This window comes from Hesperophylax consimilis, chromosome 7, assembly GCF_061612785.1.
Source record: "Hesperophylax consimilis isolate HC1 chromosome 7, BYU_Hcon_1.0, whole genome shotgun sequence".
NCBI classification, from domain to species: domain Eukaryota; kingdom Metazoa; phylum Arthropoda; class Insecta; order Trichoptera; family Limnephilidae; genus Hesperophylax; species Hesperophylax consimilis.
Window position 1 is genome coordinate 19,636,205 of NC_142842.1, and position 16,919 is coordinate 19,653,123.

At 34.9% G+C, this 16,919-nt stretch overlaps 4 protein-coding genes across 4 annotated transcripts in view; 1 reads left to right on the forward strand and 3 right to left on the reverse strand.

The window, feature by feature from the left end:
- The window catches only part of LOC149422436 (thioredoxin, mitochondrial-like), a 289,804-nt gene that overhangs the window by 101,964 nt on the left and 170,921 nt on the right, over positions 1 to 16,919 (reverse strand). The window lies entirely within an intron of this gene.
- Positions 2,627 to 10,741, reverse strand: Blos3 (Biogenesis of lysosome-related organelles complex 1, subunit 3). The gene is made up of 5 exons (XM_089633806.1): positions 9,986 to 10,741; positions 9,682 to 9,754; positions 8,513 to 8,617; positions 8,167 to 8,276; positions 2,627 to 3,199 (listed from the first exon to the last, which is right to left on the reverse strand). Exons 1-5 carry the CDS (start codon positions 10,145 to 10,147, stop codon positions 3,077 to 3,079), a joined length of 573 nt encoding a protein of 190 aa, XP_089489932.1. The 5' UTR covers positions 10,148 to 10,741; the 3' UTR covers positions 2,627 to 3,076.
- LOC149422444 (phosducin-like protein 1) lies at positions 13,221 to 14,825 on the forward strand. Its single transcript, XM_089633807.1, has one exon. The coding sequence runs from the start codon at positions 13,352 to 13,354 to the stop codon at positions 14,219 to 14,221; it is 870 nt and encodes a 289-aa protein (XP_089489933.1). The 5' UTR covers positions 13,221 to 13,351; the 3' UTR covers positions 14,222 to 14,825.
- Uba2 (Ubiquitin-like activating enzyme 2) overlaps positions 15,434 to 16,919 on the reverse strand; it is a 28,444-nt gene continuing 26,958 nt past the window's right edge. The window contains exon 12 of the mRNA XM_089633808.1: positions 15,434 to 16,724. Within this exon, the coding sequence (XP_089489934.1) occupies positions 16,495 to 16,724 (230 nt within the window). The 3' untranslated portion in view covers positions 15,434 to 16,494. The remainder of the gene's footprint in view (positions 16,725 to 16,919) is intronic.

The window sequence follows — 16,919 nt, forward strand, 5'->3', positions numbered from 1 at the left end:
TTTTGTCCGAAATAGAGAAACATTGCGGGGAATTATTCTTCGTAAGTCGGAATTCGAAAAGTTTGTCAAATATTTAATTTGGTGAAATACATTGGATACCTCAGTGGCGAAATAAAGAATTGCCGTTTTATCAATATGACTACTTACTTATTATAACTACTTACATATTTCGACCAGTCGGTGGCTGAGTTGTCATCGCATTTGGGTCCCACGAAGGCGTATTGTGTTCAATTCCTCGGCTGGCTAAATCCTCCATCACCAGTAGTAAGTAGTAAGAGACTTTAAAATATTTTCAGGTGATTTGTAACCCGGGAATGTTTGTCTTAGTTATTATATCGAAGACGGATAATTTTTGGGTAGTGACGTCACAAGGTAAAAAAACGTATTCAATAGAAAAATATTTTACATTTGTGAAATATTATTAATAACTAGCTGTACCCCGCTACGCATTGCTGTGGCTCAATCTGTCTGTGCCAAAGATAATAGTTGGTCTGAGCAGTTAGAGAAACAATAGCGCTTGTTGCTTTTACACCCAACAGATGGCGCTGTTTTAAAAAAAAAAACATGTTTTTTCCTGTCACTGACATCTATATGAATATAAAACACAGGCGTATTCGAAAGCAACGTTATGTCAAAATTTCAAAGCAATCGGTGAAGAAGTTTTGGAGATTTATGATTTTGAACAAACTGACATTTACATTTTTATTTATATAGAAGATCAATAATTAGCAGAAAAAAAAATTAAAATTATTTCCTACATTAACCCTTTTGCTGCCCGAATGTAAACACAAGATAGATACTCCCACGCCAAGGATTTTTAGAATTTTTTACATTGCCTCATTATTTATTATCCTCAGCACTTGTAAATTTAAGATTGTAAATTATTACCAAAACAAAAAAAACTTGTTTACGTTACACTCTTGAAAAGTCTAAACAAGATATCTTTATGAATTGATGGATTATTTGACGAATAAAAACTATCTATGAAACATCAACAAACTTCGACCCGCCGCCATTATCAAATCAGTAATCTCACCAACACATACTATAGTAATATCAGTACTAACGTCTCCGAAGTGGGACCTCTGCAACGGCTCACCATTTCTCACGATACACTTGTGATAATATTATTGTTTTAAACTTCATTATTTATTACACTTCTATTTACAGTTTCTTTTGTATTATTTATGTTAATAGTTTTTATTTGAATGGTAGACTTTAAAACAGGGATGAATACACAATGCCACACTGGGAACACATATCGAGCCATTTTTCTGCGGCTTTGTTTAAGTTTTGTATTCGCACAAACATGGCAGGCTCTGTATGGCTTGGATTGTTTTGATGTTTACAACCTCTTTTGCAAGCAGGCGTAATGGTGTGTCATGATGAGACGAATGAGGAGTTGAGTCGAGTTGAGTTTTTTTGTGGTGTTTTGCGATTAATTGTCTTATCACACATAACTGATAATCGGGGAAGCTCATACCTGAATTTTTTAATTTAACAGATATAAGATCGAGACAATATTCTCTTATTTGGTCATAAGACAAGTCGCGTCGAGCCATGATGGAGGGTTACACAAAAAAAAAATATTAGGAAAAAAGACAAATTAACACAATAATTAGGTTCTAAACACAGATAATTAAAATAAAATATATATTATTATTTTTTCACTCGAAAGGCGGATTTAACAACCAAGGATATAACAACTTATTTCATTTAAAATAACAAAACATGTTGATTAACACAAAACTTATTTGCACTAAAAATATGACTAGTTAATAAAAACAATTTGTTAAAATAATAACGTTAGAACCACGATTCGTTGAAGATTCTAAGTATTCGCGAACCGTCGAGATAAGAAGGAACCACGTGATACACTAACACAGCTACGCGCGCGCGGGGAATTCAAACACTGACAGGGGAAATATTGTAGTCTCCAGTTTGACGAGGTCTTTCATTATATAAACAAAATCATTTGTTACATCTGTGTAGAGATGTCGCTAGATAAAAGTTCAAATTATTTTTTAAGCCCAAGTTTTGCGCCATCTATACAGAAAGTCTCGAGATATCGCAAGATGAAATTAAAATCATGTATGATTGCGCGCGGCAGCGAGGGCTCGGAATCTTGAATCAAACATAGATGCGCACGGCAGCCTCCGGGTTAAACAAATCGGGATTTCACTGTAACACACTGACAGATGCATACATTTTGAATAAGGCTTGCGAGCCGCAGTTTGCGACCACTGGTCTAGACTATCTAATCCTAGCATTCCAGCCAGAAAATCCTAGGGATCAGGGAGATACAACAAAGGGTAGTACTCTCACATGTAAAGATATTGCATAAACTTTTTTTGCACCTTTTCTACATCATTTGAGTATAATACATCTTCAGGTCTCTGATAACAATTATTAATTAATTACCCAAAATTAAAATAATATATAAAATGTGATATTTATTCACTCAACATAATACGTGTAGTTTATTAGGTACAGTAACTCCTGACTAGGCACTATCCATGTTGTGACAGTCGGTTTATATACATAATATTATAATATCCACTTTACCAATTTGCGTTGCATCTCTAGAAATTTGCACCATTTAACAATAATAAATAATTTAGTGCAATAAATAAATAATTATTTTATTCACACAGTCCTGCACAATGTAAAAATCAAAACATGATAAGATGTAGGTACAGACTGTTGGTAATATTATGACATGTATTATAAATTCAAAATAATTATTTTATATTTTACTTTTTTGTTCCCAGATATATAGGTATCTATCAATATTGCAATACAAAAATTGCCACAATGCCGGAATCCTTTCATATTTTTAAATATCCAATACAATTACTGGTAATTTTTGTACCGGAAATTTCCGGGTCTTTTTAAGTTTTCTGGCTCTAAATAAGTTTAATAAAACCCTATTTTCAATAAATAAAATAACAAAAAAAATAAAAATTATTTGAGTTCAATATCTTCTCAGTTTGGCATATTTTTACATAGGGTAATCTAACCGCGGGAGTAGAATATCTCAATTCTAAACCAACTTCTAAAGAGACTGTGTACTCTGTTACAAGGAAATGTTGATCTTAGGAATGTAAGAGGCAGATAAAGTGGAAGAGAGTTTATTAGCCAACGCAGCGCTGCTAGTAGAAAGGGTCCGCACACTGGCACTGGCCCGCTGGACACGCATCTGGAATCAAAAGAGACCAATCAACAATGGGGTGGGAGTCATTTGTATTGAAGCAAAGAGGAGTGTTGTGTGTTTTAGAAATATGAACTCAGATGGATGATTACAATTTTATTCACTACATTTTTTGCATTTAAATTATAATTACTGAATATTTAAGACTTCAGAAAGCAGAGAAAGAGAACATAGGTTGCATAATTTCAAAATCCCTTGAGCGCTGGACTGACAGCTAGGAGCAGTGGGGTATAACTCTGATCGAAAATTGGAACCGAAATATTGTGAAGTCATATGATCGCCTAACTATATCCACATATTTATTCCATAGACTATAGTATAATAAGTAGGCTCCGAATGAGAATCGTACCGTCTATATATTGACATATCTATGGTTTTTTAGGACCAATTTGTTTCATACAAAAAGCCATTGGTCTAGTGAGTGGTTTATTTATAGGTATGAGGTTGGGAGTAAGTGTTGCCAACGTTCAAGTAATAATGTGGCTAGCGGGAGAGCGTATAAATGCTTATTTGTGGTAAGTACTCACTACGGAATCATTGTGAATTCAAAAATCTTTTAATTCAATACTTATTATTATAATAATCATTATTGGCCAGTTGTTTCACAAATCTTAAATAATAATAGAACTTGAATAGAACCTTCACAGAACGTGAAAATCAACTTTGAAATTTGAAGAATTGTTCAAATCCTGTGAAACAACCCTTCCTAACACTTTTAGGGCGGATGGACGGAGAAAGTAGTGTCAGGAGAATATATATTATGCGAAAGTTAATGGTAAAAGCTAGGAAACTCGAGGGAAAACATGGCACGATTAAGAGAATCAATTACTTTAATCAGGTTATGTCGAGAGTTGGAACAGGAGTTGATATGGGATATCGGGATGTTCTATATTAGCGCCGTCCGAGTATACATTTAGGCATAATCAAGTTTTAAAAATAATTCACCAAAATTTGGTAAAAACATAACTTGATTGACTGCCGTAATATAGTACCATATTATGAAAACGAACCAAATTCATTTTTAGAAAATGTAGTTTATAAAATATATAATGAAAAACCTATACTAACAGACCGAACGATTAGTCATAATAGACCCGATATTGTTTTACATGAAAAAATAAAAAAAATAACTGATATCATTGATGTCGCTATTCCGAATTCCTGTAATATTCAAAAATGTGTTTCTGAAAAAATAAGAAAATACACAGATTTAAGAAATGAAATTAAAAGAATTTGGCATTCTCAGAATATAAAAATATTACGATTTTTTATTTCGGCTACTGGCATTATACCTAGCTCTCTCATTCAAAATTTAGGCGTATTAGATCTGTCAAATAATTTATACATAAAAATGCAAAAATCAGTCATTTTAAATACATGTAGGATTACGAAACATTTTTTTAAATATTTATATTAAGGGATCAGTAGGATATATAGGTCCAATTAGAAGTTCTACCGAGCCGAACCCTCTGATATGAAAATAACTGGAGTCGGTGAATTATTTTCCCATTTGATCTCTGGTGATTTGACTTGTTGTTTTCACCTCTTATTGGAAAACCCTGTACTTATATAATGCACTTGAATAATGTGGATTGACTAGATGATCATTTGTGGAAAAGTGTGTGGAAGGGTTTAGTTTTTCCTGTGGGGAAGATTTAACCCGGACCTAAAGTCGGAAAGTAAAATGAATAACCAAATTAATTTATCATTTAGTTTCATTCTAGACATATTTCCAGTAAACAACTCTGTTATTGCCGGAATTCAATGTATATAACTGTCAATATTTTGTATCATAAGTTAGTTTTAATATTCTCCTTACGAAGGAAGGGTGCTTCCGAAACCGGTAGAGTGTAATTAAAATTAAAGTGGTCTAAAACAAATGAATATATATTTTTATTGTAAATTATGACGAGCCACAAAGTAAATGCTTATTACCAATATTTAATTATTATTATTACTTATATTGACAACATTCCAAACAGTATAGATAAGTAAACAAACAAGTACATAGATACCTACATTCTGGTGATCGACCGCCGAGAATAAACAAATGAGTCACGATTATTGTTATTATTAGTAAACAGCTACCAGCTTTATTAAATACTATAGTTTTCAAGTGCACATACGCTCAACTTATTTGTCTAATGTAAAAATAAAATATTATTTGCTTTAGCTATTAAATAGAATATAAACATAGACATGAGCATTAATATATGTAGAGTAAAACTATTGTGATGAAATAATAATAATGAGAGCAGTTCAAACAACCACGGTACATTCCGGCCGCAGGGTTATTATTGTTCCTTACCTAAATCATTTAAATATGTATAATCATTGTTTTTTTTTGTGTGTGACCTAATATTGCGTATTACGCTGGAGGGAAGGTATGTAGGGTAAATTATATGGATGGAGTTTACATCTCCCGAAAATGATAATAATGTTTACTTTTCCCTACATTTATGTGAGCCTGGTATCATTACAATCCCGACGCTTTGCGCGGCAATTAATTCATTCTCTCTCCAAAGGTTTCAGCCGCCGGTTTAGTCCTAAATACCCTCTAACGTACGCGATCTGCTTTTGTTCATAAAATTATTGTAATGTGAGTTTGTTAAAATAAAACTAAATTTAAAATTTCCCAAGTCTGATTTTACACACCGAGAGTAACCACGCAACCTTGGATTCTGCGGATTGGAGAACCACAGAATCATCCAGCCAACAATCCATTTAAATTGGTGATAATTCACACACCTCCAAAATTGGTAAAAGCGAGAACCAATCACGTTTGTTTTACATATTGTAACCAGACTATTTGTCTAGAATGCAGTAAGAAGCTGTAGGAATTGCTGCGAAAAATCTATTAATATAAAGAAGAATGTCTGTGGCGGGCGGGTGACCGACAAATCTACAGTTTCATTCCGAGGTTGATGAAATTTTACACATTTGACCTTCAAAATTTTTGTTGACGGATTTTAGCTAGCTGTAGATAAAGATGACATGCAATTTTAATATTTTTTTGTGATATTTCAAGTTATTGAAAACTATTTGATCCATTCAGTTGCCAAAATGACAAATTTTATATAATTTTGTTTTTTGTTTTACGGCCAAAAAAAAAGTGCCGATTTGATTTGAGTATAAAACGTTTTTTTATAAAAAACATTAGAATGAAAAATTAACTATTTTTGAGTATTTCAAAAATACCAGTGAGGCTGTTTTTAAACGGCAAGCCTTGCTGCTGCTGATGTTATATAAAAATGTAAGGCTGCCTTTACACTTGTAAGTTTTTTCCTGTAAGTTGCTCACGTAAGCAACTTACGACAAATTTACCAATCTAAACGACACCATAAGTCACTTACCGTAATTTATACCAAGTTACGGAAGTTTTTTTTACGTAAGTTTTTGACAGGTCTAATCGCTCACGCGGGAATTTACGGCTCTCTCACAGCTTATCAAAACAGATTGATAAGTTGAGACGCTTACCGTAAGTTTTGACGTCACTGTCGGGATGGTAAAACAGAAATCTGCAACACTGACAAGTCTTTCTGCCGTTGCTCATCGGGACTTGTTTATTTGTCGCCATGAACAGCTTTATGAAATAATATACTGCAATAATCTATGGAGACTAACATAACATTATTTATCATTAACACAATGTCATGTTTAAAAAATGCCTGTGTAAATGTGTGATAATGATTCTAGTATTCGACTTCACGAACTGATGGATCAGCTATCAAACTTCACAACAAATTAATATCTCCAATGAATGCATACAAAAATGCAATACAAGAATACATAGGAAACATTACCTGACGCCAAAAATCGAAGAGTCACCATTATTTTTTCTAACTAACTAACCATCACGCCGTTTCCCCGCAGGGGTAGGCTGAGAGGACGGACCGCCAAAGAACTCGGTCTTGGCACACACTTCTTGCCTCATTCACATTCATACATCGTCTAATACATAGGTACTCTTTTATTATTCTGACTCTTGACATGGCCCGACTCAAGTATTTGATTCACTTGGTCGTGCCATGACTTCCTCGGGCGTCCCCGACTTCTGCTACCATTTACATTTGCATCGTTTATTCTCCTTACTTTGCTCATTCGCTCTACATGCCCAAACCATCTAAGCGTCCCTTTCTTGATCTTACTCATTACGCTTACATCAGCCTTGTACTCTTTGCGGATCTCCGCATTTCTCACACGATTGTACATGGTGTTCACACATACGCCTCAGGAATCTCATTAATTTTTCAGCTGGTGAAATAGCATTCCGAAAACGAGTATCATTCTTTTTAATTAGCGGTCCAACCATTTCAAATATGTATTAGAAGTCAGTTGCTCTAATTTGGATAAAATTAAAGAATTTTCGTTGATCCTCAATTCTTAATTCTGCCGTTAAACGAACGAAATCCCCATCAGTACTTTTTCTTTGAAGCCAACTCCTAATCCAACACTCTGCGGGCCCTTACGTTTTTGTTTGACAAAATTGTGCATATTATCGCAGCGGCAATCCGTTATGTGCGGAAATGGGTATTATTTGGGGATCCATGATCTAACCGTAAATAAACAAATCCCTTATCAAATATTACTAACTGACAGCTGTCAAAGTCGGCGGCAAAGCGTTGTTGTCAGGAAGCCGTCTTACCAAAAATAGAATTACTGGTGTAGCGGTCTCTGTGAGAAGTTAGTAAATTAAACTTCCAAACAACTTCCGTGAGCATTATTTACGATAAGTTGGATGCATATGTAATCGCTCCTGTGAGTAACTTATCAAAAATTTACGAAAGTCGTAAATTTTACTTACAAGTGTAAACCCAGCCTAATAAAGTGGAAAAAAATTGTGTTCTTAAAAAAGTTATATTTTTTTTATTGAATTGTCACAGTTCCGCTGACTATGGGCAGTTACAGCAATCTTACACGGTGTCAAAATAAATAAAAGAATACATAATTCTAACCTGAGACTTCAATAGTTGCTGTTCCGCTGATGCAAGTTGTGCTAAAGATTCCTGGACTGTGCTCTTCAGAAGGACTTTTACATTGTTATGTAGAGAAGTATTGCATTCTACTGAAATAAGAAATAATTTGTATATAATTTCAATGCGGAAGTGGGACAGATCCGCTGGACAGGACATGTAGCAAGGGGTCACTAGCCATTAATCTTAGTTATAAGCCACTAGTTGTTATAAGTCTTAGTTGTAAGTCACTAGCTATCTTAGTTATAAGCCAGCTTAGCTTAGGGCGGTTAGCTCTGATAAGCAGTGTGGAGTAGAAGAGCAAAGCATACCATTTATTTGAACTTACATAGTTTCTTGTGAAGCAAAGAGTCCCTTACTTTAGAGTTTTGCTTTTCTTTAGATGAACTTGGCTCTTGTGTAATTGCTTCTGTCACTCTAGGTATATTATGTTCTGAAAATAAAGAAAATACTTATGAAAGATGAACGTATTTTCTGTGGGGAGCTGAAAATAGTTGTATTATTGACTGAGCGTAGTGAAGTCTTGTTTTAACTTAACCGTTTTGCATTTTATATGTATGTGAATTTGTCATTGAGATATTAATGAGTTACATAAAATATGTTTTTTTTTCAGTTAAGTAGGTAGGTATTTAAGTCCTTACTTACAAATTTTATGATTTCAGAGAAAATTTTGGGAATAAATTCGGTTTAGGGGAGTCACTCGAATAACCGAAATTGAACTTGATTTAGACTAATTTAGGGCTGGGGAATCCGAATCTGTAAGAATTAGGTGGGGGTCGGCACTATTAACTGAGTTATAGCGTCTTGAAATTTCGTACGCGATACATAGAAACCATGTTTTATTTATCAACTATGACTTAAGAAAATCAAATTAATAACTATTTAATACTTTGACATTTCAGAAGTGCCAACCAAAAAATAAAAAGTGTTGCCATATAATAATAATATCAATGCATGGAAAATTCTGAAAATTAAATATCATTTGCCAGATTTGTAGTTTATTATTTAAAATCTTGTACATATTAAATTTATATATATATATATATATATATATATATAACCTAACCTAACTGTGATTTTCTATAACAAAAAAATGACCCTTTAATAACGCCCACTCGCGTCCCCTTTAGAGTTTTATCCCAGTTTTCAAGTAGTTTGTGGGCTACGCTAGGTTTGTATGGACTGGTTTGTGATTTAATTCTAATACCTTTTTCCCATGTTCTTCTGTCTACTCTAACCCAAACTAAAAACCTAACCTATTTTGTAAAAAAAATATTATTATTATATGGCAACACTTTTCTTTTTTTGGTTGGCACTACTGAAATTTCAAAAGTGTTAAATAGTTATTAATTTGATTTTCTTAAGTCATAGTTGATAAATAAAACATGGTTTCTATGTATCGCGTACGAAATTTCAAGACCCTATAACTCAGTGAATAGTGTATCAAATTTGACAGCTGGCATAAAAATAATAAATATAAGATAAATAAATGCGAACCGTCATCAGATTCTGGGTCTTCTCCTGCTACCACTACGGCGTGGGGAAATGAGGTATCATTCCTGTCTTCAATCTGTGAATAAAATAAACATAATTACACAAACAAATTTGTCATGAAAAAAATACAGATAAGTACTACGGGTTAGACTTCTTCTTTAGAATGGTGGAGGGGGTGCGAGTCAGTGTAGGGTCTCAGGCGTCGCCCTGTGGACATCATCAATTACGCCAGGGAATGAATGGAGCGGGCATTCGTTCATATTCGGTGGTCTGCACCGCAATGTTTATTGGCTAAAAAGTAACCTACGCATTTTCCAATAGGTATTTCATCGTCACTGTCAGATTCAGAAGCTTCTCCTTGAACAATGGAAGGAACTTTGTCCATGGCTATTGTATTATATTTTATTTTTAACTGAACGAAGAGATTGGAAAAACCAGTAATGTTTAAATCGTTTACTGGTTTACGCATAAATTAACCACTCACGGTTTACGTTGATGCCAATGTTTTGACAGTTTTGCCCTTTGCCCATAAATAAACATGTCATGTGTCAAGCATAGACCATAGACCTGCATGGACCCGAGGGGGGGGTCGACTCCGACCTAAATTTTGGTCCTAGAATGGTGGCGGTTTGGTGACGTCATAGCAATATTTAAAATGCCAATATCCAATAGGAACACTTTGAACGCCATAGAAGAACTGAGTTGTATAAAATGGGATATCTGTGGTAACAAAAGTCAAAAGTCAAAACACCACATGTTTATGGTTATATTCATGGTTCTTCGCCGACGTAAATATTTGTGAAAAGTGAAAGTAGATTTGTTAAAATGCCTCGCTAATTTCGCTGTAGTGTCGAAAGCTGTGAGGATGTTGTTTCAGTGCGACACGACAATAACGAGAGTCTGTTTCGGGAATGTGCGTGGAGAATTGGCAGAATAGATTATATTTATTACCCGATTTTGGCAAATTATGCACATGTTTGTAGTTCGCATTTTGCAAAAGAATTAAAAACGACGTGGCTCGTTGAAAAAAGATGCTTTGCCGACCCTTAATCTTCCATATATCGGAATATATCGGGATTTACCTGGTGCACAAGGGACCCGGGATGTTAACCAAAATGCAGGTGCGAATCTCCCTCTGTTTGTTTAATGTTTCTAATGTAACTTATCATTAACTTTATTTATTATTAGAGAGATAGAATGAAAGAATAGACGTTGATTTGAGTCGTTATTATGATAAAGATATTCATTCAATAGAATTATTATTTCTTCAAAGCCAGCAACTGAATTACAGATATAATATTCTATGTTTTGTTTGAGTAATGTGATGTTTATTTATTTCAGATTTCTTCCCTGAACCCAGCAGCGGGCTCATTGCTGCCAAAATGGACGTAGAAGCGTATACCTTCATACGCTTCTATATACAACTGTTTTATTTTTCTCTAAATGAAATAATATTCTAATATTCTGTTTTGGTGTGTTAACATTTTAATCTCATTTAAAATGTGTTTTGTGTTTACACAAGCTTGTATGTCCCTTTTTGGTGTTATCTGTGTTTGAGTAATAAAATAATTCATGCAATTACGAGTTTTTCATTTTTAAATAATATTTTAGGCTAATAAATTGGGACCGTATTTATATTGTCTATGGTAGACCGTTTTTTTTTTTTTACTTTCCTCTATCTTTGGTCGATGGTTTGTGACGTCGTGACAACTATTCCCTTCTCATGCCCTTCTCGCCCTTCTCTTTCTTTTTCTCTTAGTTCCAAAAAAATCCGTCGGACGAAATATGTTCAGTACTAAAAGCACGAAGATGACGATCTAGGTGTAGGTTCATTTATGATGGACCCATAAACATAAACACATTCTCCCATAAATAAACCACTCTCATTCTCCCCATAAACAAACAACTCATCATAGACCATAGATATACCATTCATCATGGACCTAAAAAGCCTTGGGAAAGAGCATTATTGCGATTTTGTATGAATGGTATTGAAGCCAAATCTAGGGTGAGGGGAAATTTCCTTTTCTTGTATGACTACGTTTGAACTGATTTGTTGGCAAAGATGATTTTTTTTGTGTTGTTTATGCAATTATATCGACTTATGATGTTTTTGAAGTATTTGACGGGGCAAGGAATGGGAAACGTCATTAAAAAATAGTAGGTTTTGGCATTTCCATAAATCTTCCCCCTCACCTCGTGGCTTCAAATGGTTCTCGGATTGCTCCGTCCAGGGCTTTTTATGTACAACCAAAAACTTGCAAATATATACATACATGCTGACATATTCACTGCTCGTAGCTTTAGTTACTATCTTTACAGAAGATCATTTTATCACATTTTAGATGCGAATAAAACAAATTTGTGATGGTGAAAATATTTTTGTTTATTTTTATTTTTAATTTACCATTTGATGGTTATTTTTATTTCACTTGCGCGGCAATATTCCATCATCCCTTTTCACCCCTATCTCGCCCCAACGTCAAAACCTGTTTCCCATTCTATCCTGTTTGGTTATAAACAAATAATATATTTTTGGGGATCAGGTAGCGAGACAATAAAAGATGATAAGTTGTTGTGACACAGCGTTTATTATGAGTCAGTAGAATTGCGCAGTTGGGAGATGACTGAGACCGATGAGGAAGACGCCAGGTGTAGGCGGCGATGGCCGAGACGCAGACCGGCGAAGTGGTCGCAGGGTCTAGGCGCGTGAGGTCAGCTCTGGTCAGGAATGATGTCCGGGGCTATGGCGCTGATGTGATCCCGAAGAGTCCATGATAATCCGTGCAGAGCCCGGCCTACGCCGGGTAGGCCTATTATCTACGTGTGGTAGGTCCGTGTAGCAGTGGATTGCTGATTGATGACTCGGGGACTGCTAATTTGTGACTGACTGTCGAGTTCCTTCCCGCTGTCGCTTTTATAAGGTGAAGAACCTTTCAGAAACATTCTAGTTGCTATGGCAGATTTTGCCAAACAAACCTAGTCAACGGCCGAACTTTCTGGAAGGTTTCTATGACGGCGTGGTACCTTGGCGCTTGGCGTAGTGGCGTAGAGATCGGTTTCTTTATGGTGGCGTACCACTACAAATCAACTTAAATTTTTATATTTGTTGCTTAGTTCTGCATTTTTACATTTTAGATTATATTCACCAAATACTTAAGTTGTACATTATTAAATCAACCATCTGTGATCATTTATAATTGGTCTGTATCTTTTCATTCTCCTCTGTATATTATACAAAAATTAAGACTGTTTATGTTCCTTAAAAGAAATAAAAAAATATTGTTATATTATTTAAAATAGAGATATGCAAATTAAATTCGATAACAGAGAGAAAAAAAAAGAAAAATATTGTTTTTCCGTGATAGCATTAAAGATAATTTCCTAAGGTATCGTTGTTTTCTTATAAATGATCAATAAAAACTTATAGAACATGTTTTTTTTTATGCTTCAAAACACGGTTTTTTTAACCACGAAACATGTTTTCTCCCATCCACCGCACCTCCGTGTCCATAGAAAATCAATGTGCTAAACGTCAAACGGCGGTTATTTATGGTCAAACATTAATCTAATTAGTAAATGTTTGTTGCTAATTTTGTTGGTGTTTCGCATTTATTCTGTCGTATACGGTGTAAATTTCATAAGCAAGCGAATTTTTATATTTGGTCATAGCATGGCTACTTTAGAGGATAAGATCCTTGGCAATAAATTGGAAAATTACTGTAGCAGCAGTGAAGGCGAAGATGATGATGAAGATCAGTCAGATTGTGATGAGCCCAAACCATCAAAGTCACAAGAACCAGCACCCGAATTACCACCAGCGAATGATTGGGACGGAACGTCAAGCAACACGGGACCCAAAGGCGTACTGAAAGACTGGCAGAGATTCAAACAATTGGAAGCAGAGTCAAGAAATGAACAAGAAAAAGAAAGACTAGAGTTAATGAAAAAGCTGAGTCTCTCTTGCATGACTAGCAACGAAGAAGACGAATATAAAAAGCAGAAAGAAGCGCAAGATGAATTAGACGAGTTGCTAAATGACGATTTTCTCTTGCATTATCAGAAACAACGAATGCAAGAGATGCTTGCACAATCTGGAAGACTTCCTCGCTTTGGAAAGTTATCTAGCCTCTCGTCAAGCGGAGAATTCTTAGAAGCTATTGATTGTGAAAACAAATCCGTGGTTGTCATTGTGCATATTTTTGAAGACAGAATTCCGGCATGTTCTGTTATGAATGGATGTTTAATTTCTTTGTCACAAGAGTATCCCACCGTAAAATTCTGTAAGCTGGTCAGCTCGTTAGCAGGCATGAGTAGACAGTTTAAAATCCGAGGAGTTCCCGCTCTGCTTGTCTACAAAGGAGGGCAAATGATTGCTAACTTTGTTAGGGTTACAGATGAATTGGGTCATGATTTCTATGCCAATGATGTGGAAAACCTCCTGCTGGAACACGGAATACTTCCCGACAAGAGCTTTATTCCTGCAATAGTGAAACAACAGAATGTTGCTGAAGAAGATGATTCCGATGTGAGTTTAGACTAAGATGGTTGAACAATATTTGTAGTGTTATAAATAATGTACAAATTGTTGAGTCAAGCAAGTCTGAATCTCTATAAGAATTTTTTTTCTTAGAAACTGGGCTTCTTTCTTGAAAGATTTACAATTTTACAGGACTCATTTTTAGCACTTCAGCTTTCCGGAATATTTTAATAATGCTTATCTGGAGGATTCAGTATTAATTATTTCTGTAATAATATATTTAGCTATCTATGGAGGTACTACAATTAGTTATGATAATAATATGATACACTAAGGACGGGTTGTTTCGGAGGATTTGAACAATTCATCAAATTTCAATGTTGATTTCCGGGTTCTGTGAAAGTCCAATTCAAGATCTGTTATTATATCAGCATAGGGCAGTTGCCTGACAAAACTGAAATAAAAACAGAACTTGAAAAAATCTTTCACAGAACCTGAAAATTAACTTTGAAATTTGAAGAATTGATCAAATTCTCCGAAACAACCCGTCCTAAGAAACTAATGATATTTGGTAAGCCTAGATATATTTTGCATATTAAGTCCTGTTCGTAATGTTCTTCTTACGCTTGATGTTTTATTAGTTAACTATAAACAATAATGTTAAAATATAGAGCTATTCAATATCGAATGTTTTTTTTCTGTACAAATTAAGAAATGATAATTGCTGCAATAAAAATGCACTTTTAAGGCTGTCACTGGCTATGTCCTGACTGAGTTTCTCCCAACAAGCCAATAGTTGATTAAGCAGTCAAAAGGGCAAAGTGAAGTGTATGAAATCAACTATTGACTGACTATCGGGCCTTCCCATCGAATTGATTGGAACTTTTGATAGTGTCACTCAGTTTTCTATGATATTATTATTGTTATTTCCGTTTGAAATACATCAGCTGCATTGATAGTACAAATTATTCCGTGCACCAACCAATTGCTTGCGCATTTATAAATGAACAAGATGAATGTATTGTCGATCACAAAACATACATTTTTCGCATAAAGACTTTTTGATGCAAACGTATGAAACTGTTTTGAGGAAACAGAACTTAGCATAGCATAGGGAGAGCAGATCGCAGTGAGCATCCTAGGAAGGGCGAAGTGTTGTTTTTTCAAAATAGCTGCATGCGTTTGCAGTGGAAAAAAGTGGGTCAAAGGAAAGTATGAGGTTATTTGTGACCGATAGAGTATTCATTTTGCTTTTTTTGGCAAAGTTGATAGCTCAAGTGGTTACGTGGAATGATTTTTGTCATTAACGCAGCTGTGTTATTTCTGTAATATTATTATAAGAAACTGAGTGATGCCGTCAAAAGGGCCAATCCTTTGATGTAAAGTACAGTATTATAGTCACAATTTATCTCATACACTTTTATTTTGCCCGTTGACTGCTTATTATTTATTTGTTAGCTGTGAGAACTCGGTATTTAGCCTCTCCCAATAGAACAGGGCATCACTCAAAATTTAAACCTTTCCCCCCAAACTTATCGCAATATCATCTGCGAACTAGCTGATACCAGTGTGCAAATAAATCCATTTCAATATGTGATGGTGCCCGGAGCCAGCGGATCTATGACATCCGCTTATTAAGGAATGTTGTGGTTGAGGGATGTGGAGGAGGTGAAAGGAAAGAGGAAGAATGGTAAGGAACTGTCACTAAACATGTAGATTCTGAATGGTGGTCTTTGAATGGTCAGGTTAATCACACCATGCCATTTGGCAGCAGCAATAGGTAGAAATAAAATCAGATTTTTCCATTGCTTGGGAATGGTCCAATCACGAATGAATCATAATATATATAATATCACATAAGTACTTAAAAAAATGCAAATAAGAAAGAATAATGCATGATAAATTATTTATTTGCTCTGAAAATAGATATTTTGTATGACATGTTTAGTTTGCTTCTTTGATCTGAAGTTAACAATATAAAAGATCATTCTGATGTGACAGAAAGTCATTATCAAGAATCACTAAAGAACATTACAACAAATACTATTAGAGGTATATAAATCTAAGTTTTTGAATACTAATTATAAGAATAGTAATTTTAATAATATTATTAAGGAATCTATTCCACTGTAGAAAGAAATCACATCTTACATGAAAAATAAATTAATACTAACGAGCACAGACCAAAAACTTTGTTACGAAGAATATGCTATGAATTCATAATTATTTTTAGAATAATCTTGAATACCGAGAGAATAAACTTTCCTTGTGACTTATTTACTAAAATAAGATCATATAAAAATATAAAGTGTCCGTAAATGAGATGTTTTACTAAATTAACAAAGATCCACTATTTGACAATCATCAGACACGGATGTTCTTGGTTTCTTGGCCGGTTGGGCCCCTTTAGCGTCGGAGTCCTCGGTCTTGCGCTTCTTGGGAGCTGAATTCTTTTCTTCCTCCATTTCTTCATCCTCCACAATCTCCATGTCGCTGTCGTCACTCTCGTGCACAGGTTGCTTACGGGCGTTGCTCGATGTTCCCGGTTCAGCAGTTGCTTCTTTATCTAAAAGCATTAAATCATTATGTGTCATCCTCGGTCACATGGAGCGATTTCGTTGCTGCTACCTGAATAGACGTGACGAAATCGTTTATGTAACAAGGTATTGGGGTTCAATAATGCTAGTGTCTCGTGAACAAGGATGAGCCTGATGTGACCGCACCCCCAAGAGGAACGGCTGCGAGGCCTTTTTCATAAAAA